This window comes from Meriones unguiculatus, chromosome 15 (genome assembly GCF_030254825.1).
Source record: "Meriones unguiculatus strain TT.TT164.6M chromosome 15, Bangor_MerUng_6.1, whole genome shotgun sequence".
NCBI classification, from domain to species: Eukaryota; Metazoa; Chordata; class Mammalia; order Rodentia; family Muridae; genus Meriones; species Meriones unguiculatus.
In genome coordinates, this window is record NC_083362.1 from 55,094,721 (window position 1) to 55,121,786 (window position 27,066).

The 27,066-nt window shown below is 37.4% G+C and overlaps 1 protein-coding gene across 5 annotated transcripts in view; it reads right to left on the minus strand.

The window, feature by feature from the left end:
- Erbb4 (erb-b2 receptor tyrosine kinase 4) overlaps positions 1–27,066 on the minus strand; it is a 1,096,075-nt gene that overhangs the window by 16,535 nt on the left and 1,052,474 nt on the right. For all 5 annotated transcript variants that reach the window (XM_060368567.1, XM_060368566.1, XM_060368564.1 and 2 more), the window contains 2 exons: positions 26,599–26,696; positions 25,003–25,173 (listed from right to left, as the gene is read on the minus strand). In XM_060368567.1, the coding sequence (XP_060224550.1) occupies positions 25,003–25,173; positions 26,599–26,696 (269 nt within the window). The remainder of the gene's footprint in view (positions 1–25,002; positions 25,174–26,598; positions 26,697–27,066) is intronic.

The window sequence follows — 27,066 nt, forward strand, 5'->3', positions numbered from 1 at the left end:
TAACTTGGTCAAAATATTTTTTGTTTCTGAACAGAAATAAAGAAAATAAAATCAGATGCTGTACGTTAGAGCTGCAAGATCTGGTGTTTCCTTTGCTGGATTTTGTTTTTTCTTTGTTGCGATTGTTCTGTGCCCTGCCTTGCTTTTGGAATACAAATGTTTGTGTTGCACCTGTATATTGGGAGCATATGACTTGTTACTTTTATGTTCTAGAATCTCACAATTAAGAGACTTGGAGCATTTTGGAATTATTAAAGACTGATTGTATTTTTAAGATTTAGATTATATCTTACATTTTAACATAAATGTGAGATCTTGGGGACAAGTGGCAGACGATTACAGTTTTAAAGTGCTGTGTCTATATATCAAGTTGACAAAGGGTAGAGTCATGGTGGTCAACTAAAGACAATCTATAATCACTTAGAAAAGAGCCTTACCCTAATTTTGTAAATGAGCCCTACGATGATTGTGACTGCTTATATGGTTTCAGGCCAGTGATATGAAGGTATTTGGTGAAAAATTCTTCACCTATAAGCACTGCATTGGCAACTCTTGACGATAGAGATTACCCAGACTCCAAACAAATGGAAGCATAAAATCCTTCCAGCTCTGGGATCCCATTCGTGAATACATTTCAGAGTATCATGTAACATTTAATAATTTTTTTTTTTACCTCTTGGACCTTCAGTTTATTTGACTCAGAGAAGAGGATGAGGCCATATGACAAGTGATGTGAAAACTCACTTCCAGCTGTCCAATTATTGTAATATCAAATGGATACTTTCTCTTAAATTCACAGGAATAGTAGTTAAATCTCACAAATGTGTCTAGTATGAGAGCAAAGCTTCTTGTAAAATTGTCTCATAAATACTTCCTGAGCATGTTTAGAAGCTTCCTTTCTGTCTTAATAGAGCATCTACACACATCATATATCCTCTGATGGCACATGATCATAGGCTCTAAGGATACTACATTTGGATGGTGATTAGCAAAGATAACGTTTTGAAAATAAATAATTTATTTTTTTTCATTTAATACATAGAGACTTGTTTTAAACTTTTAAATTTTATCTTATTTATTGCATCAGAAAGAGTGCACACATAGAGGTAGGAGGGCAGCTTGCAGGGAGTTTATTCTTTCGTTCCACTCTCTGGGTCTTGGAGCTCGAACTCAGTTCGTGAAAGACCTAGCAGCAAACTCTTTTACCTGCTGAGCCCTCTTAGTAGCCTGAGACTCGTTGTTTTATAGTGTTAATTTTCAAAGTAATACAACCAGTTAGTGATCATTTTACAAATGAGATTCCATGATTCTCATTTACTGTACATTATTTTACAACTTATGGTTTGGAATAGACATTTCATAAATAGTTTTAGAATACTTTCAGGTGTGTATTTTTTTAAAGTTTCTAAAAAGGAACCAAATTTTACCCACAATACAAATGAAAGTATTTGCCTTGCATGTATGAAATCACATTACATTTGTTCTAACATGAAATGTATTGCAACAGTTGGTTATTTTAATAGGTAGTAAATTTCCAGGTAAGCAGCAACCTTTCTTATCTAATAGGCTACCGGTTTATAAAACAATAGTAAGAATCTTATAATAGCAAGTACCGCAGACAAAAGCTGTCCATAAATATGCTAATTAAAAGTACTTACTAGAAAAATGCCTTATTTACAAAACCGCGTGCCTTCCACAGAGCTAAGTATGCTGCTTGAACACTCTAGCTGTACATGTTAGTTATTGCATATCAGTATACACATACATGTTTAGGGTCAGTTAATATACTTTTCCCTGAATACTGCTTTAACCCATGTTTACACATAAACACGCTACATAATCTCCACAATTATCAAAATAGCTTAAAAAATAAGTGATCTGTAGAACAGCTTTGGACTATGAATGAAAAACGTGTCCTAGAAATAATCTGAATTCAGAGGTCATTATTTTCAAAATTAGCATGCCGGGACAGGGTCTGGATAGAAAACTGGTTTTCAGTGTTACCATAATGGCTGATTTAGAACAGTTGCTCCCGGTGAGTTTCTGCACACAAGTGCTCCTGTTGCAAGGAACACCGGTGATATTGTCAGCTTTCGCAGTAGCAGAGGCTTACTGACCCCTTTCAACCATTCTCCCTTTCTCTTATCAGCTGTTGGCTTAGTTCTTTTGTTTTACTTTGAAAACATATTCACGCTCATCAGCAAATCTTATTCATTAAACCACATAGGAGCCCCACTTAAAATATTTATTTGTGGTTTGCAAAAGTTATCACATTTGCTTGCAAATATCAGCGACTGTGAAATGTTCAGGCTTCTCTTTGGCTTGATTTCACGTTACATAAAATGTGTTGAAGAACATAGAAATATATGAAAGACGTGGCTTGTGTAGTGAGCAGACTAGGGTAAGTAATGTAGTTCCTAGAACTGCAAATCTTATAAAGCTTCTTTTGGCATGTGGGTTTTATTCAGTGTTTTAAATGATAGGTGTTGGCAGCACACAAGCGTTTTCACTCAACCCAGACAAAGCTTTCCTTTCTGCGCTTTCATCATTTTCAACATGGGCCAGATTGGAAATACCTTCAGTTATGCAGGCTTCTGAAAACTGTTTCCCAGATAAAAAGTGACTTTGTAACAACGGTTCATTCACCAGACTACCGCTCTTTAAGGTACCAGGTGGCACAGCTGTTGCTGTGAGTAAAAAGGTTTCTCGGTCCACCTGGAATTAGGACAGCTGGTTCCTGTGAGCTGATCTGAATAATGTACAGCGGATACTCCGGCAGTGCTCCTGACAGAGCAAACAGCACATGGCTGTCCCACCAGCCCAGAGCAAACACCACTTACATTTCACAGAAACAGCCTGGTATTTACAACTGATCTGAGCAAAATGAATATCAGATTGAAGGCTGTACCCCAGGAGAAAAATGCTCTCCCCAAGACCTGGTTGTTCACTGAAGTCTGAGCAGCTCTTACCTTTCTTTCTTTCCCTTTTCTTTTTTTAAGCCTCAAAGTCTGACTTTGCTGCATATAAAAAGTGAGAGAGGAAAAAAAATACTCAGAGCATTCCTGCATCTATTCATTTACCACTCTGGAATTTCCTGGAATTCGGGGAGGGAGGGGAAGGAATAGACTAATACTTCTTAGTTTCCTATTTATACTAGTTGCTGACAAAGACAACTCCATTAGTCAGAATCAGAACTATAATAGTCTCCTTTCAAGTTACAAAACAGGTAGTATTTTATTTCAATATGAAAAAGAAATAAACCAAAAATAAAACAGAGCTAAAATAAACTAGACAATGTAATTTAAGTCTGACATAGACACTGTCGGCGACCCACTTACTCTATTTTCTGCCAGGGTCGCTGAGATAGCAAGTTACTTTCCTCAACATCAGGCAGCTACTAACCAACAAGAAAATCTCATGATTTAGGGAACAAACAATCTACTTGGGATCCTTAGAACATGGTTTCATCAGGAGTGGTCCAGCTGGGACTCCAAAGATGATAAAGTCCTAGACCTGTTTCCTCACCGAGGTTGCTCTCTCAATTTCAGGCTTATGAAATCATGAATTGTTTTCTGAAAAGACTTCTAAGCTCACTTGTTCTGTTCCACTTCTGTTTGAGATAAGTCTTCTTGTCCACTTATTCGGGATACACTGTAATAGGCCTCTCAGTTGGAAACATCTTATTTGTACTTTTCAGAGACTTGGCTTCTATGTTCAAAAGAATCTATTTGCTCTTCCAATAAATTTATTAGAGTTTCTCAAATTAGTGTTTATAATTCATGGTAGACCGATTCTTCGGTAGCACTGGAATATTGGTTGCTAATTCCCACGTGATTATCTGCCACTGGCTTATATCTTCATTAGATTGTTTTACGGCATTTCCAAAATTATAATTCCTAGAAGAAATGACCAAACCCTTTCCTCACAAATCAAACCTAATTTGTCTTCTCATTTAGTGATTGATACTAATAATAATTTATCCACTTATGCAAATCAAATATCTCAATGTTTTCTCAGATTTCTTTTCTACCTTACTTCTCATATCTGAGCACCCAAGATCTACTCTTGAATGTCTTCTAACCACTAAATTCAAACACTTCCTTTATCCTTCTATTTGTGGTTAAAAAGCCATATAATTTACCATCTTAATCATTATTTTGGGGGTAAAGGAAATGTATTATTACTTATGGCAGGGGAACTGGGTAAGCCAGTATTCATTAGAGATGCCTGGCCTCTGTGATGATCGTAATTATGATATCTTTTGTTGACTAGAGAACTGTAATAACATTCTTGCCCATCTCCTGGATTTCAGTCATTATTTTTACATCAGTTACTTTCTCTGTTTGCAAAACTGCAACCATTCCTCCTGTCCTCAGGTTAAATGAAGTTTCATTGCTTTGGCCGTTGTCGGCTCCTGGTGATTACAGTCCTTGCCAATTTTCCAAACTCATCTCTCCAACACTACTCACACAAACCTCCATCTAAATAAATTAGCCTATCAGCAGGTCAGTACAGATCACTTCTTCTTTTACCCTTAAGTATCTGTACAGGCTCTGTTCCCTTTATAGTTCTTGCTGGCTTCTTGGTCTTGATTTTATATTGAACATGTAGAAAGTGAGCTTTATTTTGATTACATTAATTTTTTTGATTCATCAAATATTTATCTAGAAGTCATTATTTGTCTTGAATAAATAAGTTATCAACAATATCCCAACTTTTTTTTTTTAGGCAATGGGATGGTTGGCTTTAACTATTGACTTGAAAGAAAAATGAGAATCACCCAGGAAGCAAGTCTCAGTGAGGGGCTGTCTAGATTAATTCAGCCTATGAAAATGTCTTGAAATAGGGAGACCTGATCATATAGGATGGTACCATTCCCTGGTCTGGGGATCCTATATTGTAGAAAAGTCTAAAAATTTTTTTTTAAAAAACTGAGTACTAGCAATACAATGAAATTCTAAATAAAATTATAGTGTGTGCATCAAGTAAGGGGTCTAACTAGTTGCAGAAAGAGAGTGCTTGACTATGGAAAACATTGTTGCTGAACAGGTCCACCATGAGCAAGAACCTTACTCAAAGCTTGGCATGCTTAGCTGTGCCATAGGATTAATAATTTCCTATCTGGTTGGTTTTCCATATTCATATCCATCACAAATATTTCTGAACAAGCAGCATGATAGCATATAAGGGTGAAACAACTGTATTTTTTTTCTTAAATAAAAGAAAAATAGAGCTGAGTGCTGGGTTTTCTAATTTTTGTATCACACATACAAAATCATACTAGATTCTGCAGATGAATATACGCTTTTGTGGATGACAAAGAAAGTATTCATACTGCTAGAAGGTTATGTGATAATGGCAGCTGCTATTATTATTATTATTATTATTGTCATCATTATTAATGCTGTAGTTCTTTGGGTGGTAGAAAACCTGTTTTCTCTTCCCGATTCTATTTTTCATTTTTACAGTTCTGATAGTTTCATATATTTATATCATGACTTTTGGTAATACTCATCTCCTCATTCCCCTCTCCTCCATTTTCCTCTCTCACTGGAACTGTTTTTCTCAAGTTCCTCACTCGCTTCTGGGTCTTCTTTCTGTGTGTGGCCCACTGAACTCAGGGTCTGTCACATAAACATTCATGGGAGGTCATTTACTGTTGCAAAGGCAACTTATCAGCGACCGTGCCATTGAGGAACAGGATGTCCTCCTCTCCAACAGCAGTAAATCTCCAATAGGTTCTCAGGTAGGGATGGGGCCTCATTGTTTCCTCTCCCATCATTTAATATGAAGTGAGTTTAGGAGAGAGGCTACCTCCCCAAAATTTTCAATTACAGATACCACTTGAAATAGATTTCAAAGTGATTGGAATCATTCACGTAAATAAAGTAGTGATAAGTAACTTGAGTTGAGTGCCTATTGAGTAATTCATCATTTAAAGTCATTGAAAAACATTCACTTCTAAACTAATACTGCTCTGTTTCTCCTAGTGCTGCAGTAGATTCAGGTGAGGCTCCTTAAATTTCCTGGCCGTTTGACCACAGCGAAGTGTTTATCTCATGGGTAACACCAACAAGTAGCTTAAACAACTATAGTACCTTAACAGGAAGACAGGACAGCTGAGAGTGCAATAGGCAGAAATCAAATCTTCCTATCCTCCTGCCCCCTCCCCCTTTGCTTGTTAAGGGCAGAGTCAGTAGAACCCAAACACCAGAAATGCCCCCCTGTGTAGAGAGGATGGTGGCTTTGATTTTCTTGAGTTACTGCTCCTGAACGGTTCAAAGCTTGCAGATAGATTCTTAATGAACTATGTCTCAGAATTTACACTGAAGCGTTGTCAACAGGCCAAGAAATCTACAGCACTGGCCAGGTGTTTTCCTTCCATGTGAGTGCTGAACTTTTCAGAGAAATGACACTGAGAGAGAGAGAGAGAGAGAGAGAGAGAGAGAGAGAGAGAGAGAGAGAGGGATTGAGAGAGAGAAAGAGAATACCACGTAGGGAATATTTGAACTCTCATATTGTATCTGTTTGAAAGAGGAAGTCCTATGGGCTGCCTTTGTAAAAAAAAATCAGTGATCTGAATCATTTAAAATGCAATTAAGATTTTTAAGAAAGTTAAATCTTAAAAAGAAAGTAGTCATTTTATAGAACAGCACCTATACCTGTGACATTAATATGATCTGATCAAAAATTGAAGTTGAGAAAAATAGAAAAGAGAACATATATTTTCATACATGTATCTGTACCCCATGCTTTCTACCAGTGCCTAGGAAAGAACTATGTAGAAGCTTCTGCCAGATAAGGTAAGCTCCTGGAATATTTCCCAAGCCACTGTTTTTTCCTTGGTTACTGCATACTATCTATAATTTCTGTTTGCCAGTGGCTGTTATTCTTTTAGAAGGGGGTTCTCTCTCTCTCTCTCTCTCTCTCTCTCTCTCTCTCTCTCTCTCTCTCTCTCTCTCTCTCTCTCCCCTGTAACCCAGGCTATTCTGTAAACTGCTCCATAGTCTAGACTAGCCTTGAATCTGTGATTCTCCTGCCTCAGTCTTCTGAGTTCTGGAATCATAGTAATGTACTGTTACACTTGGCTTTATTTATTGTTTTTAAGGGAGGAATTAAGGCCAGGTAGAGATATCTTGGAAAAATAAAATACTAACACTTAGTCATATGAATAAAATCACAAAGCAGGGCATTTCTGTCTTTAAGACATTTAAATAATGCATCTACCTCATCAGGATTAGATTTGAGAGAACAATCTTTTCAAATAGGTGAACTGACCAGTTATGCTAGTATCTCTCCTGCCTAATTTCTTCTAATGTTAATTTTCTAAACATTAACGATAAACAAAAATACCTAGTAACTCAGACTGGGCTGGATAAACTTAGATGTCCTTGCCCAAAATAACAAATATGAAGAGGTAGTTTCAATCATTTCTGTGACTTATCAACGAAGTGCATATTAAATAGTGACCTAAGTTCAAGTGAAAGCCGTTAGAAGTAATCTTAGCAGCTGGCCACAGTTCTGAAGATCCCACTGTCTGGGGACCTTCAGAAAAATCCTGGATGCCAATTATTCAGGAGAAGGAGAGCTAGCTGTCTGGGAGAACATGGCACAGATCCAGGCTGGTAAATTATTTGCTCTGCAACACCTTCCTATGTTCCTGCCTGGAAATTCTGACCAAGAGGAGAGCAAAAGCAAGCAGCAAGCTCATCCTAAAACACAGAGTCAGGTGGGCACTTATAAAATGTTTATCAGCCCACAAATAAAATTTTAAAATGTGCGGGACCTTCTGTCTCCAGAAGGGAGGAAGGAAATGTTATAAATAAAGGGTTCTCTGTTATTATATTACACTTCCAGGGTCCATGCCATCCATCTTGAGCTTCTAAATATCAGAAGTCCTAAAGGAGGCGCTCACTTACATGCAGTTTGAAAACAGCACATTAATTCTCTCTATGCTTTTTCTCTTGTATGTTTTCACATCCTTCTGAGCCACAGGGGTTTACCCTGAAGCTGAGGCTTTTCAGCTCTTCAATGGCAGGATCTTCCAGGGCTCTATAATAACTGTACCTCGGGTTCACATGACTTCATAAAGTTTAAAAGAGAAAAATGCACTTTTTGTATCATTTTCGTTTCTGAAAATGTTTATTTTTTATGTGTGTGTCCATATGTCATGTGTGATATGCCACATGTGCCTATGGAGGCCAGAAGAAGATGTCTGATGCTCGAGGCTAAAGTCTGTTCCTGAGCCTTTCCAACTGGAGGCTAGGAACAAAACTCAAAGCATATCCTTTGAAAGAATAGCAAGTATTCTTAACTATTGAGCTATACATCTCTTTTTCTTAGACACTAGTCAAAACACTCAAGAGTACCTGTCTTGAGAAAACCTAGATTTGTGTCTTTGCTGATAAAAATGTTTCCTGCATCCATGCCTTTAGCATCACGCACCTTTCAGCAGCCACCTTACATGTACAGGGTCTGCACTGACCCATCCTCTCCAAGGGAGAGTGTTCATTCCGTGACTTGCCTGAGCCAGAGTCAAGTAAGATTTTGGATCACAGCTTTCCAAAAAACAGTCTATTCTCTCCCCTTTCTGAGTCTCAGGTGAACTTATTCTACCGTAGGTCTTTTTTTTTCTTTTGGAAGCTCTGTCCGATTCAGATTGCTCACGTATGTTTATACATGTCACTTGGATTGCACAGGCCTTTCTGGATAAGCGTCAGTGTTTTAGAGTGCTCTTCGTGGCTGCGATCTTAGAGCAATTGTACTTTAAGTATAATATAATCATGCCTGAACACCACCGAAACTCCCAATATGAACTCTAAAAAGATAACCACAGCCTTTTCTTTTTTTTTTTGATTCTTCATGATTCCTTTCTCTAAGTCACCCATTTCTTTTACCTCTTTTCAGTATATCAATATCTATATCCTTTATATTTTCCTAATACGTGCTGTGAAAAAAAGCTGTCTGAATTTCAATCTTGTTTATCAGATACACCACAAGGTATTCATGATCTGAATCTTAATTTCTTTAGCCTAAAAATGAGGTAATGATGCCTTTTTTTTTGAGTTAGCAATATAGTTTGCAAGAATGTATGTAAATAATCTAGCATATTATTTGGCCCATAACAGGAACAAAGTATTCATATTTATGTAATTACATAAAAATAGGTAGTTAGATCAAAGGAAAGAACTTACCTGTAACCCCTGTTTAGTTACTGCATTGGTTTTCCAGGTAGCCTTCATGTCCCACTATTTATATATTGCTTTTTACATATTGCTTTTTACAGCTGCTCTACATTCTCACCTCTTACTATCTCATGTCTCCTCTCCTCTGTTCCCAGTTCCTTGGGTATGCCAGAAGCATTACTTGTCCAAGCAGATATCTCTAAAAAGCCATATTTTCCATCTTGAGGGGTCCTTAAACCTACTGTATCTTCATTTGTCTGTTTGATTGTCTCAATCAATACAACACTTATTCAAGCCTTAGCCAGTCTTTCTCCTAATTCTGTGCATGTTCCTTCAATAGCCTTGCTTTCTGCACTGTCTATAGGCTGGCAGTCTCTTAGAGTCTCTCAATTTAATCTACAAATTATAATAAATCAGAAAACTTGTTATTGTAAGTGGGCTAAAACCATTCCCGATAGACAATTAACTTCTTTGTTGAAACATTTTAAATCCTAAGTGTTTGAGTAGTTAGTAAATAATTTAACATAGGGGTGTAAGCCCTCAGGAAAATTCTAATATACGAGACAAAGGACAGTTTGAATCTGTAGGAAAATCGAGTTGACACAGGCAGACAATGAAGAGAAAGAGTTGAATTAAAGGTCTGTACTGTCTATAATGTAGTAACCTAGTCCATCTTTTCTGTTCCCAGTCATATCTATCAGTTCACAAAGTCTTAGTGTGAATTACTTTTGTTATTGGAGAGATGAAAGAGGGAGATTGATTCCGTAAGTCAAAGAAGTGAGAACAAATGGAGTGTGGAGGGGCGTCATGGGAGGAAATTGGGGTGTAGGAAGAGCAAGAACAAATAGTTACTGGGTTGTTTGTTCAAAATGTCCTATAAATATAATCGCTCTGGATCCTCACATATCCGTTGGTACATATGGTCTTCATCCACAGTTTGGAGAACAATAAACTGAATGGCTAACATACCAAGCTATGCAGGCTAGCTAGTACTGGAGCCATATTTAAATATAGGCAGTTAGATATCTTATCCCATTGTACAGTAAAACAAGGTAAGCAGAAATAAAAACAAGTTTACCAAATTGCTTCTATAAACATTTCCTCTTCAGTATGTTTTAAAACATTTCAAAAAGAATTTCACTTCTTGACTTTGCTCATTAGTCAACTGTTTTTTTTTTTTTGGTTCTCTATTAGCTTTACAATTATGCTGAAGCTACTAAAAAGGACTAGTAATGTAAATGGCATATATATATATATGACTTCCCAATCATGACTCCTTCATTGCTGCTCTAGGCACACATTCTGATAGTTTGATGTTGATGTCTACTTAAATTCCAATATATCAATTCATTTTTCTTATTCTATCCCTCTTATGATATACACTAATGCTTACATCTGTCCAGTTGCTGAGTTAGAAAACTTGACATCTCCCTCTCACTATGTGTTATTCAATGAATATTCAGATCCCATTGATCTATTTCAAAACCATTAATTTTATCAAACTTCCTATACTATTCCTCTGATTACTTCCATCTCTACTTTAAATCATATATCAAAATGCTGTCAAAATTAAGAGAAAGCAAAATGGCCTTGTTGTTCCATTATTATAAAACTTACTGTATTTAATAATCCCTTATGCACTCTCGCTGTCTTTAATGTAGCACTTGCTCACCGTGTTCCACTGGGCACTTGCTTATATGTCAATATTTTTGAGGGCACAGTTAGATGCAGTCTTCTAGAAGAACTAGATACATAGTAGATTCCTTAATGACTGTTTTGTCAAATGAAGATTTTTATTGTTGTTTACCTGAAATCATCATAATTTTAAGAGAGGCAATGCAGATACTTCTTTCTGTATTGATAGATAGACAATGCTTACTAAGGAAGCTCCTTGAAGACCACAACTACTATGAAGAGTCTGATGATTCAAAACTCAAGAAGTCAAAATTCTATACTGAAGACTTGAAGACATGGCTCAGTGTTACAGAACACAGTTTGCTTTTTTTTCCCCAGAGTGCCTAGCGATTATTTCCAGCACACAAGTGACAGCTCATAAACACCCATACCTCTTGTAGTGGTTTCAAAGAAAATGACTGCTATTGGCTTGGAGAGAGTGCAAATATTAGGAGGTGTGGTCTTTTCATAGTAGGTGTGAGCCTGTTGGATCAAGCGTGTTTCATTCACTTCCTGCTGACTGCAGATACAGATGTAGAATTCTCAGCTCCATCTCTGGTACCATGTCTACCTGCACGCTGCCATGTTTCCCACCGTGATAATAATAGACTAACCTCTGTACTGTAAGCCAGCCCCAATGAAATGTTTTCCTTTATAATAGAGTTTCCATGGTCATGATATAGCTTCACAGCAATAGAAATCCTGACTAAGACAATTCTAGACCCAGGAGACCTAATATCCCTTCTGTCCTCTATGAGCCCTGCACACATGCAATGGATAGACATTTGTGTAGTGAAAATACCCATAAACACAAAACAAATCAACAGTAACTTTCTTCGCCAATACACTCCTCTTTAACATATACTGACTACTGGGAGTGGAGGTGGCTCAGCAGTAGATGATTAGCCTGGCATACTCAAGGGCTTGGGATAGACCGCCAGCGCTGAAAAGGAGGGCTAAGAATTGATGTATAGCAACGATAACACAGCAAAGAAATGGCAGTGCACCACTCCAGCTTGGAACAGCCCCCGGGAGCCTTTGAGGCAGGCTGCTGGGTCCTAGCATTTCACAGCTGTGCCTCAGTTTGCGAGGATGCAAAGCAAAGGAGAAAACAGAGAACGGTAGGTAATTATGAATAGTAAAAATTAGAAAAACAGGGAGGAAAGTAAGTGGTCAAAGGATAAAAGCCAACGCAGTATTTTCAGGCGAGTAAATAAACTACTAAGTACACGGCAGTTATAGAGCACTCTAGATAAGAGAGGAATAATCTGCACGGTGGGTGATCAGTCACTCTGGACAATTCCACATTCTTCCAGATATACACAACTACCACGAGTAGAATTAATTAGTCATTTCAACTGAATTATGTACATCTCAACGCTTCAATGTTGAGGATATTAAGCATTTTTTTTTCTTCTGAAGAGAGAAAAGATTAATATGTGACTAAAAACTGGTTATGATTATTTTTGGAAAAATCAAAACAAAATCGGTTGTGGAGTAAGCTTCCAATATCTTTCCCTGTGTGATTTTTCTGTACTTATTTCACCCAATCTAGAATATTTTGAAGAAACAACTATGGTCTTTGGATTTGGAAAATTTCCCACAGTGCTGTAGTGGTCTCTCAACTGAGCTTTTGCTTGAGTGTAATGAACGGCTGGTCCAAATCCACTCATTTACAGTGAAAGCTGGAGGAAAAATTTAATCTCTTATAGAACATTCTAATATGTCCAAATTCTGAGCTGAGAAGGGAACTCTTCATTTACCCAGGTAGTAAGGGAAGGAACTGAAACACAAGATGCTTGTGATTAGGGTATGGTCAAGTGCAGAAAGTGCACAAAGGAAAGCTGATGAGGAAGCCCACCTCCCACTACCCACAGCCATCTTCTCTGTTCCGTTTCATGGAGTAATCAAAGGATATTCTGAACCTCTCAAAGTGCCATCAATACTTATTGAGAATGAAGCAGAACAACACTTTCTCAAGCCTTTGCAGTAGCAATCAGCATGGCAGGCTGGCTTGGACAGGGAGCTCTGGCAGACAAAGGCAGATTTGCAATAATATATGTATATATATTACACACTCACACCCTTCTAAAATCTGAAAAAGAAGTTGATAATGTCCCACTTCCGTTATGTAAGAAGTGAGGAAAGTGACAACAGTGCTTGCTTGAGTGCTATACCACAAAGAACAAACTTCTTGATGGGATATTTCCGGTAATTCAGAACAGAGCTATAAATCTGGTGACAATCATACCAGAGCATAACCATCCAAGTAGCCTAGATAAAACATTCAGTAATGTCATAAGTCTATATATCCCTTCTAGCCCTCTCTTCATACTCTTTGTTTCCTTCTTGGGTTCTGCTTTTCTTTAGTGATGTGTATTTATAAAGAGAATAAACCTCTTGGTTGTTCCTAGGCTTTCTTGTTAACAAAGCTAAGTGTAAGATAGCTTCATTAATACCACTGCTTTAAAGCCACGCTCTCACTGAAAATCAGTGTATTTACTGCATGTGTGGACACTGCTGGAGGACTGCTAGCAGTGTCCCAAATCTTACACTAGAAGGTTGTGATTAGTGACACTCATCAGGTGCTCTTGGAATGAACCTTTCTACCTTAGAGGCACCTCACGCGACACCTTTGGATTTTGAATAGCTAAGCTCTTAATGAAGTTACCCAGCTTGGAGTTTCAGCTATTAGACAATTAATGCTATTTTAAGAAAGTAAAATGACATGTATGAAAATAGCGCTGTGACTGTAGAACATCAATCAGCTACCATGTATGTGACTGTCACAAGATGATTTTATAACTATAGTGCCTCTTACAGTATGGAAAAAGAAATATTACTTTGTAAGGCATACTGAAAATATTTTCTGAAAAAAAACATACTGATCATATTCAAAAATTAAAGAAATTTATTAGTTTGTACCGACTTTTAATGGATTTCATTTCAATAATATTTAGGAGAATATTTAGCATTTACTTATTGCTAATTGGTGACAGTAGCTTGGTTTTCCATTTCTTTTGCCAACGAAGGATGAGAATTAAAAACACTAACTACAGACAAGTCAAGTCCATCGTATCATCCACTTTGGCCAAAAAGTGAACAGTACTGCTTTCCTACTGTGTTGTGAAGGTAAAGGGTAATCTATGCATAAGTTTTTGGTAGAGCTTAGAACAGAAATAAGTGATCAATGAGTAGTAGTTATATCTAGGTTTGCATTTGGAAATTTTGATACCTCTGCTAAACTTGTAAAGATAATTTTATTGTCAAGTGTGTCATTACTGAGTTCAAATGCAGACACCATTTTCCCTGCTTTTTTGCTTCGATTTTGGCTCTATCAGTTCTATTTGATCTTCCTAAACCATTAACTCTTGATTACAGGGAGTCTCTCAGAAGCATAAACAGAGGAGGCAAACAGCAGCAGGGGCTCTGGCTTCTCATTGCACTCCCAGCAGGAGCCTGTTAAGCCAGTTGATACTAAATCTCATTAGACTGGAAGTAAAATCAAGACTTCTATGGCTTTCACCAGCCAAAACAAACGGACAGGACCAAGGAAAGACCGAATACTAGATTAAGATCCACAAGATTGGAGCAAGGGCTCTGCAACCTTCTCAGAGAAGCAAGGACACGGGGGGTGTGAATGTTGGCCTGCCCAGTATCAGCTTACATATACATGAAATGAAAAAGTTTGCACTGGACAATCTTTTGGATCTCTTCCAGCTCTGGCTCTTCGTGAGCACACAATTGCTTGTGATTTTTCCTCATAAGACGGTGATGTAAATCCTTGTGCTTGGAGTTCTTTATACCAGTGCCGAGCACTAACAACACTGCATTTCTCTTCAGAGGATTTCCTTAAATTAACTTCACAGAGGAAAACAAACACACTTGAAAACAAAGAGAGGGCTAGGAAGCAGGAAAGAGAGAGAGGAAGGAAGATTGTGTTGAGGTTATTAAAAAAAAAAAAACCACCTGATATTGTTATGGAATGAGAATATTGCTATGTAAACGAGAATGCAGAATTTTATAAGTGGGAACTAATGTATTTTAACTTATTATTAAAATACTTTTAGTATTTACTATCAGTCTCTTTCCTTTGTCAAGTTTGTAGATAAAATGTCTCAGTTGTAAATATATAGTTAATGTCAAAACAGGAAGATCAAGAGTTCTTGATAGGTCCATAATTCCCAAAAACCTAGAAAGAAAATGAATTTTATACTAAATTATTATACTAAATTGGATAATAATTTGTACTAAATTATTATACAATTTTATACTAAATTATTTTAAAAGAGAAAAATCTATCATCTTTAAGAGAGGTGACACATCTTAAAAATCATCCAAATTTCCATACTAAGAATGTTTTAACAGATAAGCCCTTTGAAAGGCATGTGTTGAAATGAAATAATACTTGAAGTTCTAGGCAGTTTTTTTTGTGTGTGAGCTGCAGAGTGACGAAAAGCAAATTGCAGTGACCAGTCAACTGGAATGAGGAAGGCGTTTCTAGGATAAACGTTCAATGATTATTAAACTGATGATGACAATAAGATTATATACCATATGAATGGAGATCTAATAAAATTCATATCATTCAAGTTTTTCCCATTGATGAAAAGAATACAAAAGTGTACTGTACAAGTGAAGGAGGAGAAAGGAGGAAGAGAGTGATGAGGAAAAAGGAAAAAGAATGGAAGACAAGAGAAAGAAATTGGTGTCAAAATGATCATGTACTGGGATGAATCATTAATACTATTAGTTTTGGTACAATGTAAGGGCCATATAAGTCTGGGCACAGATACTCCAGCCAAGGACCACTCATGGAGAAGGCCTGGAACCCCTGCACAGAGGTAGCCTATGGCAGTTCAGTGTCCAAATGGCCTCCAAAGTAATAGGGACAGGGACTGTCTCTGACAGGAACTGATTGGCCTGTTCTTTGATCACCTCCCCCTGAGGGGGGAGCAGCCTTAGCAGGACATGGAAGAAGACAGTGCAGCCACTCCTGATGAGACCTGATAGACTAGGATCAGAGGGAAGGGGAGGAGGACCTCCCTTATCTGTGGGCTGGGAGAGGGACACTAGTGGGGAAGAGGGAGGGTGAGATGGGGAGGGGAGGAGGGAGGGAGGTACATGGGGGGTACAAAGTGAATAAACTGTAATTAATAAAAATAAATGAATTAAAAATTAGATGAAAAAGCTAAAGTACTTGTTGGGGGTTGGTCTGGTGCTATATACTCAAATGCAGATTTCAGTGCCTTGAGATCCGGTTACTGCCCTGCCGTGGATATTACTACAATTTTGGACTATCACCTGTTACCATGGGGATGAGAAGGAATGTTCCCCAATTATCTGTGGTTGGTTGATTAAAATGCTTGCCCTGGGCAAGACGAAAGGAGGTAGACATGGCTAAGGTTTCCAGGCTTTGGGGACAGGAGAATCACAGGAAAGAGACAGAGGGGAAGAGAGGAGGAATGAGGAAGCTGCCGTGGGCTAGGTGGAGAGAGAAGCACTGCATGATCCAGGAGGAAGGACTCCGAGAATGGTGTGGACAGAAAGGAGCGATCCAGATGAAAAATATGAACATGGATCTTGAGATTATGGATGGATGGTAGTCCAGACAAGAATGATTAAAGCAGATGGAATGGGATGCAGGCTGAGAGCTGTGAGAAAGTGTAGGTGGAATTATCTGCCCAGTCCATGGAGTTATAAAGCAATTTTAAAATCTAAAAAGTGTCTGATTTCTTTTTTTATTGTAATATTGGATTAGATAATACTGCCATAATAAGTATACGGCTAAAACATACAATTAATTTACAACAACAAGGACTACATAAGCATGAAAAGTTATCACTAGCTGTGGATGTAGCTCATTGGTAGAAAATTTGCCGAATATGCACGAGGTCCTGGATTTGATCCCTAGCACTAGATAGAAGGAAGGAAGGAAGGAAGGAAGGAAGGAAGGAAGGAAGGAAGGAAAGAAAGAAAGAAAGGAAGGAAGGAAGGAAGGAAGAAATAGAGAAGAAAAGAAAAGAGAAAAATTGAGCCTTTTTGAAATGATCTAAATACTTGATATGAGTACTTAGGGAGAGATTGCAGTAGGATCTATGAAGCAACTGGGCCCATTCCCCCTGTGTCCTGGCATTGAGATATGTCCTTAAGTTGTGTCTGTGGGATCTTCTCTTCTATATCCAACTCTGAATTAGAGCTGTAGCAAGAGAAACAGAAGAAAGGAATTTCTAAAGAGCTTTGCACAGAGGTTGAAAGAAAACTTTGCTTTGAGTGGGAACATTTTGAGAGGAGCAGGAACTCTTAAAACCAAGATTTTACAGTGGCGAGAGAACAAGAAAAAGAGAAGAAAGTGCATTTCTTCCTCTGATAAGACAGTTCTCAAACGTGCACAATAAAAAATATATTATAAAAGCTAAGATGATAAAAATAAGTAGTATGCACATGCCTTATCCTAGGTTGGCCTTTGTTGGGTTTGATTCATTTCCCATCTGACCCTGTTTTGAGCCTGATACTCTTTCTTCACAAAGATGTGGCTAAAATGGCTTCCTCTAACTTCTTATCTTGATTTGGATTGTTTTATCTTTTCTCTACGCTATCTGATGTTTCTCTTCTAATATAATGTCCTCAACAAGAACGTGACTCTCTGAACACAGAACATCTTCTCCCAACTCTATTCTCACTGCTCACCACAGTGCCAAGCTTGCAACAACTATTCAAATGTATCAATTTATTTATTCTGACTCAATTGTGTTGATTTGTTTACTCTGACTATAATATACTGAAAATTTTAAGAGGATTAGCTGTTGGGTAAAGACTACTTGAGACAAAAAGGTAGCTGCTAATACAGATTCTAATAAGAAAAGCTTGATGATTAAAACAAAACAAAACCTCAAGCACCTTGTCAAGGAGAAACTGCAGGGAACCTTGATAGATCTTGGACAAAATGTAAAACCAATACCTTGAGACTACAATCATTTATCATCAAGAAGCAGTTGCTGTTAGAATTAATATTGATCCTTGGTAAATTGCAACAAGAGTAACCTTGTTATATCATCCAGTGCTTTCCCTCTGTGTCACCTAGCTATGAGATGCTTCCGTAAGTTTTGTCAGTGGGATCTTCTCTCCTACATCCAGTCACTGATGGAAAATCGTTGTGGACTGAGGTAACTCAAAATGCTTTGGTCCGTTTTCCAATTAAAACTACCCTGAGAATAAAATACACACATATGTCTAGGATATAATTTCTCAAGACGCCAATCTATTACAAAGTAATTTTAACATGAGATTATACATGATTCAGTTCAGCATCCTTATGACTTAAAGAAAATGGCACAAGCCCTATTAAATGACATGACCACCAAGCTCGGCATACCCTGGATTGGTTCTGTCATGTCTGATTTCCAATTTATTTTAATTAATAAATTTATATTACTATGATTATTAAATGTTTAGAGGTGTGTGTGTGTTCTGTACTTGTTTATGTGCACGTGAGTGTAGGGGCCTGTGGAAGCCAGAGGCATCAGATTCCCTGGAGCTGGAATAACAGCTGCTTATGAAAGACTGAGGTAGGGGCCTGGCACTGAAATCCCGTCCTCCAGTGTAGCAGCAAGTGCTCTTAATTAATGAGCCAATTTTTTCCAGCCTGCAATTTGGTTTCCTTTAATAATTTTATTAAGAGAAAGAAAGTAGAAGTTCAGCCAATAACAGGTAGTATGTGACTCTGCCCTAGACACTTTTGTTTTATGAATGAAGAGAACTAACGTTTTCAGAAGTTGAATGAAAAGTTCTCCTACTTACCTAATATTAGAGTAGATGCTTATGGGCACATTATTTTGATAAAAGTATTTAAGATCATTGTACAGTGATAGATAATAATAACAACAGCATCAGCTATAGATTGGATGAGAATTTTCTAGTATTTCTTGTATCTATTTTTACTAGCATTCTGGACAAATGTCAGCATTGCATAATTAGATTGCTAATTGTCTTAACATTACAATTTTACCGAAAACATATGGGTCTAAAAATTTACATTTCATTTATTTACTTATTTTGGGTGTGCCTACATGTATGAGTCACAGTGCGTGTGTGCAGATTAAAGGTCAACATGCAAGAACAAGTTCTCTCCTTCTACCGAGTATGAAGGTATGGGAATCCAACTCAGGTCATCAGGTTCAATGGTAAGTGAAGTATCCAGTTGCTACCTTGCTGAACCACAAGTGAAATTTAAAGCAATCTAACACACTACGTACGAGATTGCTTTAATAATTTGTTTGATGTCAGGAGACATACACAGAATAAAAGAGTGAACACATCAACAGGCTTGTCATGAGTGGCAAACCTAAAAAGAAAATGGAAGGGGAAGAGGACCTTCCCTGTCACTTGACTGGAGGAGGGACATAGAAGAAGAAGAGGGAAGGAGGGCGGGATTGGGAAGGGATGGGGAGGGGGCTACAGCTGGGATACAAAGTGAATAAGCTGTCATTAATAAAAATTTGAAATTAAAAAAAGAAACTATCAGTATTTATGTTGAGAAATAAAACAAGTAAAAATAAAAATCGTGCCATTCTAAAAGAGATTAATTTGTATTTGTCTGTTACTAGAGAAAATTTAATGCTTAATTTAACTGTCACTCATATAGATGGGTACAGCTGTATTAATTTAAAAATGAGAAATTAATGCTGTAGAGAGAGGCAGAACGTTAGTAAAATGTATATTCAAAAAGTGCATTTAAAAACTGAGTATTTACTTGGTACTAAAGGTTTATCAAATATATTTATAAACATTCCATTCCTATTCTCTTTAGCATAGTCCCTAACAACATAACTTGACCACAGAAACTAAAATTGAGGTAACAAATAATACAACAGCATTGAAGACAAGGATGAAAATAGTATTTGTATATGTTATAAGTTGAAATAAGAGTTACATAAAGCCAGAAACTTAAAATTAGAGTAATATAAATGATTAAGGTTTTTTTTTAAATTTTTTTATTTTTTTTAATGGGCTGAGGAGATGATGGCTCCGTAGGTAAATTAGTTACTGTAAAAGCATGGAGGGTCTGAGTTGGGATCACAGAACCTATGCAAAGCCAGCTCCACTAGCACACATTTATAATTTTAGCACTGCTAAACTGAGAGGTGACCTGGGGACAGGGGAATCACAGGCCAGCTGGATTTGCATGCACGATAGTGGACAAAAGATCCTGTTTGAAATAAGATGGACAGGAAAGACGCTATCTGAGGGTATCCTTGAATTTCCGTAGGTGTAACGTGGAATACATGCTGGTATGTGTGGTGTGCGCGAATACACACACACACACACACACACACACACACACACACGCACACACACTTAAAAAAATTAACACTCCTAAATAAGTGGTATTAAGTGCAACTCTTTTTCCAGACACGGAGAACTTAAACAAGAGTTTGCAGGTAGCAAATCAAAATGCAGAACAAGAGAGAAAGACTAAAGGTCAAGGATTTCCCCATGTGATTCCTCCTTTGTCTACTTCTGTTTAGTTAGCTCAATCTGTCATTAAGAATCCCATGCATTAACCATTATAAATTAAAATGAACAAGAACGGGATATTTGAGAATTCTTATAAAAAGAAGAACCACACTTTAGTTCTTGCTGTCTTGACATTTAAGAAATGAAACTCCGGGTTTTTTTTTTTTTTTTTTTTTCTCTTTTCTCCTGCTTTTCCACAAGACACCCTATGCATCACCTAATGTTTGACTGTGAGTCTCAGCATCTGTTCTGAGGTGCTGCTGAGTAGCACCTTTCAGAGGACAACTCTGACAGGCTCCTGTCTGCGAGTTTAGCAAAGCATCTTTCATACTGTCAAGGGTTGGCACTCTCCAACAGGGTGGGTCTTTGGTTGGGCCAGGCACTGGTTTGGCATTCCTGTGGGTTGGGCATTCTTTCAATCTCTGCTCTATCTGCTCTATCTTTATCCCTGCATATCTTGTAGGTAGGGTACATTTTGGGTCTAAGTTTCTGTGGGTGGGTTGGGATTCCTCTCTCTGTGCCAGGAGATTAGTGTAGTTAGTGGGTGTCCTCTTCAGTCTCTATGGCCTTTGCTGCTAGTAATCTCTGCTTGAGTACCCCTCATATTCTCCCAGGAGCCTACCCTGACTTAGGTCTCCAGACTGTCACAGAGATACTTTCACTCTCAGTTTCTCTTTTCTCTATAGGACTTCTGTCCTCTTGCCCCCTCTCTCCTCAGGTCTGTTCTCCACCCTCTTCAACTCTCTCCATACCCTCTCCTACCTTGTTCCCTTTCTTCAGCCACGACCTCTGTTTATTTTATTTCCTCTTCCAAGTGAGATTTATGAATCCTCCCTTGGATCCTCTATGTTACTTGTATTCTTTGAGTCTGTGGCTTGTAATATGCTTATCCTGTACTATATGGCTAAAATCCACTTATAAGCGAGTGCATACCATGTGTGTCTTTCTGGGTCTGGGTTACCTCACTCAGGATGATCCTTTCTAGTTCCATCCACTTGCTTGAAAATTTCATTTTTTTTTAAATAGTGGAGTAGTATTCCATTGTGTAAATGTGTTTCTTTATCCTTCTTCGGTTGAAGGTTGAAGGTCATCTAGGTTGTTTCCAGATTCTGGCTGTTGTGAATAAAGCTACTAGGAACATAGTTGAGCAAGTGTCTATGGTGGAACATCTTTTGAACATATAGCCAGGAGAGATATGGCTGATTCTTGAGGTAAAGCTATTCCCAATTTTCTGAGAAAGTGCCAGATTGAATTCCAAAGTGGTTGTGCAAGTTTACACTCCCACCAGCAATGGAGGACTGTGTCTCTTTCTCCACACCCTTGCCAGCATGTGCTGTTGCTTGAGATTCTGATCTTAGCCATTCTGACCAGTGTGAGATGAGATCTAAGAGTCATTTTGATTTGTACTTTCCTGATGACTAAAGAAATTGAGCTTTGGTTAAGTTCTTCTGTTGCAAACTCTCTGTTTAGTTCTGTGCCCCGTTTTTAATCGGGTTATTTTGTTTCCTGGTGTTTGGGTTCTGGAGCTCCACAAGACTACCACCAGAGCCAAATAACCAGGGGCCAGAAGGGTTTGATGATACTGAAGCATCAACCAAGAACCTAGGCCCACTACAAAATGTAGCAGATGGGCACCTTAGGCTTCATGTGGGTCCTCTAGTAAGGGAAGTGGGGAGTGCATTGTACACAGACTCACTTGTCAGCTTTTGATCACTCCCCCCTGGCTGGATTGCCTTGCCAGGCCAGGGGAAGAGGACCAGCTCAGTACTGATGAAACTTGATAAGCTGTGATGGATGGGGCAGGGAGCTTCCTTTTCTGAAGGAAAGGGGAGAGGAGGGAAGGGAGGGTGAGACTGGGAGGGGAGGAGGGACGGGGCTACAACAAAGATGTAAAATGAATAAAATAAAACTAATCTTAAAAAAGGAAATGAAATTCTTCCTGAAAGTTGATTATTGAAATGAAAAGTGATGAATCTGTCTTTTAGAACAATAAATGCAATAGTGATATTCAGTCATTTCGCTATATAGAGAGCATGGGAAGCACCACCTGTTAAACCCATATACTGTCTACCTCCACGAAGACTGATAATCACAATCTCTTTATTAATTAATTTTTTTTTTCAAAACAGGATTTGTTTCCTTTGTGCAGCCTTGGCTGTCCTAAAACTCACTCTATAGACCAGGTTGACCTCAAACTAAGATCTGCCTCCCCATGTCTCCCTACTGGTTGGTAAATACATGTACCACCCCTGCCTGGCTTATGAATTAACATTTTAAACCTTTAAGTTATCTGTTCCTATTGGGACCAAGAAAAAAAATTCATTTTGGGTTGCAATTACATATTTTTTTTCATTGAAAAAAAATGTGGGCTTAATGTTTGCTCCTTTCCTCCTACCCTCCTCCTTTCTTTTTCCCTTCCCTATTGTTATTTGTTTTTCTTTTGTTTACTTTTTGAGACAGGATCTTACTATCTAGTGAGGCAGGGATTAGAATTACTACTACTACCCTCAACTGACATTGAATTCACAAAATTCTCCTGCCTCAGCCTCCCCTGTGCCAGGTTTCACTTTGCCTTCATACAATCAAGCTTTCAAATGGAGGAAGAAGTTGAAAAGATGTGAGCCATATACGTAGCATTTTCTGAGAAAATTGAGAGTGACATCTACTGACAAGTACCAGTTACTTGAATAACTTGCCAAGAATAACAAATGTATCACATAAATAAACTTTTACTTTTAAAGTCCAAGTACATTGGAGTAGTCACGGGACTCCAGTCTAATCATGTCACTTCTATATGACAGATTTCTTCTAAGATGTGGTAATAATACGATAATGTCATTTGGTTGTCATAAAGATTGAGAGTTGTTAACATATACATGTGTTGAAAAGTAAAGTCTAGGTATTGTTTCTTTATTGCTGTCAATCTGAAATAAAGTTACTTCCATTTTAGGAAATGACCAGAAATTTGAGGTTTCCTTTAAGCTTATGGCCAACAGAGCTTGGACATTTTGCTATCCTTCTTGTGACAATGTTTTGAGATAAAGAGACTAAGGGGGAAAAGTTGCTTCCCGGAAAACACATAACTGACATATCTACATCTTAGGCATAGAAGAAAACTCGGTGTAACTTTAAAGTTATTATATCCACGCATTTGATAATGGCCAAGACATAATCTACTGTAGCATTTGCCAAGCTGAATGTAGAGCTTGTGTCCCTGTAGCTCTTTCATTAACCTGGACATATTGCAAAATGAATAAAATTATATTCTTCTAGTTACCTCTGTAAATATATACAGCTTGTTTGGAGCTGTAAACTCCAAACACGTCAGTCGGCTTCCGTAGAGTTAGAATGGCCATTCAGGAGCATTTCTGCTTCACCTAGAGTTTTATACTCTTGTGACCAATTCACTCATTTATTCACTTATTTAAAAATTTATGGTTCTTGTAACTTCAATACCGACAAAATTGAATTCACTTACCCACTATAAAAAAATGAAAACTACGAGGAAATTGAAACTAGAGAAAGAAAAACAATGTTGTAACTCTTTAATGATGTATGTCCTTTCATTTTGTGTATGCACCTCATTTTCATTATCAACTCATCTGTTGATGGGGATCTAGGTTGGTTTTAGTTACTTGCTATCAGGGTGCCTGTATACGTACTGAAAGCAAGAATTACATGGAAATTCCTTGAATCTATAATGCATACTAACATTTCATATGTTGAGGCACTGACATATTGAATGGATGACAAATGAGTTTTTGTTTAATTAAAATATTTAATTAAGATTCATTTTATTTAAAATGAATGTACACTTATTTTATGTGTATATGTGTTTGAGCACATAAGTGCAGCTGCCCACGGAGTCAAGAAGAGGGCATTGGATCCCTGGGAGCTGGAGTTTTACCTGTCTGACATGGATTCTGGGAACTGAACTCAAGTCTAATGCAAAAGCAGTCCATATTCATTACTGCCATCTCTCCAGTCAGGATAAGTGAGTCTTTAAAAATAAACAGATGGGTTTGACAGCATTTAGTGAAAAACTCGTAGTCACATAAAGTGGTTTTAATATTTGAACTGTAAATTCTTCTCAGAAGCTTCTGCTAAAACTTAAATCAACATCTTAGGAAAGATTAACAGGGCTTCTAAATATGATCGATGTGGTTTAAAGGCTCATACACTCTTCAGTGTTTGTATTTCACTGGGCAGAGAAAATGTTTCTTCAATGAGTGAAAAAGGTTGTACTAGTATTCATCAATACGGCATATTATATTTTAAGCAAAGAACAGTAGAAAGCCTAACATATAAGCATTTTCATTACCATATGAAAAAACTTTTATTGGTTTGGTTTTTAGAAATCAAAGCTTGTTTAATTTAAGATGAATAAGATGATTTCTTTGTAAATGGTGATATCACAGGGCACATACCGTATTGCTCACACCTAACTTCCCAAGTTAATTATGTCCATGTTAGCTTGGTATGTCTTCTCTGTATAGTGTGCTTTTAATAGAGAAATTACGGTAATTAGCTGCATCGTTATATAGAAGCTTTAACTCTTTACAATCAATGTATTATACAAAGCAGTTGCTCAGAAATATCATGGTACTTGTAAGCAATTACTTCTTACCCTATTGGAGTCAATTCTTGCTCTGGATGTGTATATGGGCGGAGGGATGTTGAAAGCCTGGGGAACCAAGTATTCTTCAGCATCCATCATATCTTCCAAGTCCTCTTCATCCAAGAGATTCTGGAAGAATTTGCTGTCATTTGGGCTGGGAAGCTTCATACGGTCATCACCCTGCAAGATGGCCCATGAGAAATGCACAAACCGTTACTGCTCCCTTCATAATATATGGCTTCAATAGTAAGTTTATATAATAGAACAACAATTGGGTAGAAAATCTATGTGCTTATTTAAAAAAAAAAGCCTTAGCTTAACTACCAGCCAAAAAGAATCCTGTAACATGGTTAGATTTTTTTAAAAAATTCCAAATTCCAAAGAAATGGAATACAAGAAGAATGTGGTAAACGCAGCAACAACAACAGGAGAATGAAGCCAGGAACTGTACATGTTTTAAGGGTGGTAAAACCCACTTCAGATTTAGGAATAACAGTTCACTTTCAAAGAGGTGTATGGGTTAAGAATAGGCAACAAGACTGCAATTGACTTATCAGTTTTTATTTATTATGTTTGCTTTTGAGTCAGGACTCAGACCTCCATGGTTTGTCTTATAGTATAACGGCATCCTTGTCAAAATGATGGCATTTAAAAATCATAGCACAGTGACATATAGGGGACATGTAGGTGTGGAAGAGATATTAAACCTCTGTTCAATTAATAAACTTTGTCCAATTAATTTCTTAAATTTTTTTCCCCGAAGTTTGTTATTTCTGATAACCAATGTCAGTTTGTGGTAAACAGTTTTGGTTAAAACAATGTTAATATGTGGGATAATGATTTAAAGTCATTTTCTTCTAAAGTCTGGCTTTTGTCTTGATGTTAATCTACTTAAAGATAAGGCTTCCTTTCAGTAAAGAAAGATAAATGAGAATATTTAAGTTACAACTGTGTATGCTCCAGGTAAAAATAACCACAGAGAAATTATTATATTAATTAAATGATCTGATTCACTGGATTTTGGGTATTGAATGAAAAATATCTTTTGGTTTGTTCCTTAGTTTAGATCGGTATCTATTCATTTGAATTAAGTTACTGCTTGAATACTAACCACCTCACCCAATAAAACAATTTGCATTTACTTTTAAAATTAATGAAGTAATGGGTTTGATTATGGTGTTATGATAGCATTTTCGTACATATGTTATTTCGGTTTATCATCTTCTTGTACTCCCTTCCCCTGGCTGGTCATATCTTTCTTCTCCCAAATCGTCTTTCTACTCCCATGTCATATGTATTCTATTATCCTCTTATCCTGATTAAGCTTCCCATCAGAACCTCTTTTTCCTTCAAAATGGTCTCTTTCCAGTTTTGTGCCATATATCATACCTATCTATGTATCTGTGTAGGTAGGTTATGCATATGAGAGAGACCATGCAGCATTTGTCTTTCCAAGCCTGCTATGTCTCAGTTAATAGAACCATATTCAGATCCACGAATTCATAAGTTGTCTCACATGACCACTTGATTACTGGATGTGTTCAAAATTCTAAAGTTTAGACCTTTATTGTTCAGAGTTTTAAATGCAGTGTCAAAACAACTAACCTGAATAACTAAGTATCTTTGAGGGTCTCTAGCCATCCTGGAAAATTCAGCAGCCAGTTCCTTGAATTTAGGTCTGCTGTCAGCATCGATCATCCAACCTGAGAAATTAACACACAGTAAAATGTTAGTGTTATCCACACTTGGAGGAAACGAGGATGAAATTTGGGGGAATTATGGGGCAAAAATGTAAAAAGTATATATTGTTTTCATAATAAACTGAAAAAACAAAACTAGAGAAAGAAGCAAAACGGGTTGTAACTCAGTAAACTGGCATTCCTCCTGCAATGCAATATATTATAAAATAATGGACATTTAAAAAATTTTTAGATTATTTTAAATTATGTTTCTATGCATGGAATGTGCACATAAGAACAGGTGACCATAGTAGCCAGAAGATGGCTTTCGATCATCTGAGGCTGGAGTTACCGGTGTTTGTGAGCTGCCTGACTTAGGTGCTGAAACCCAAAC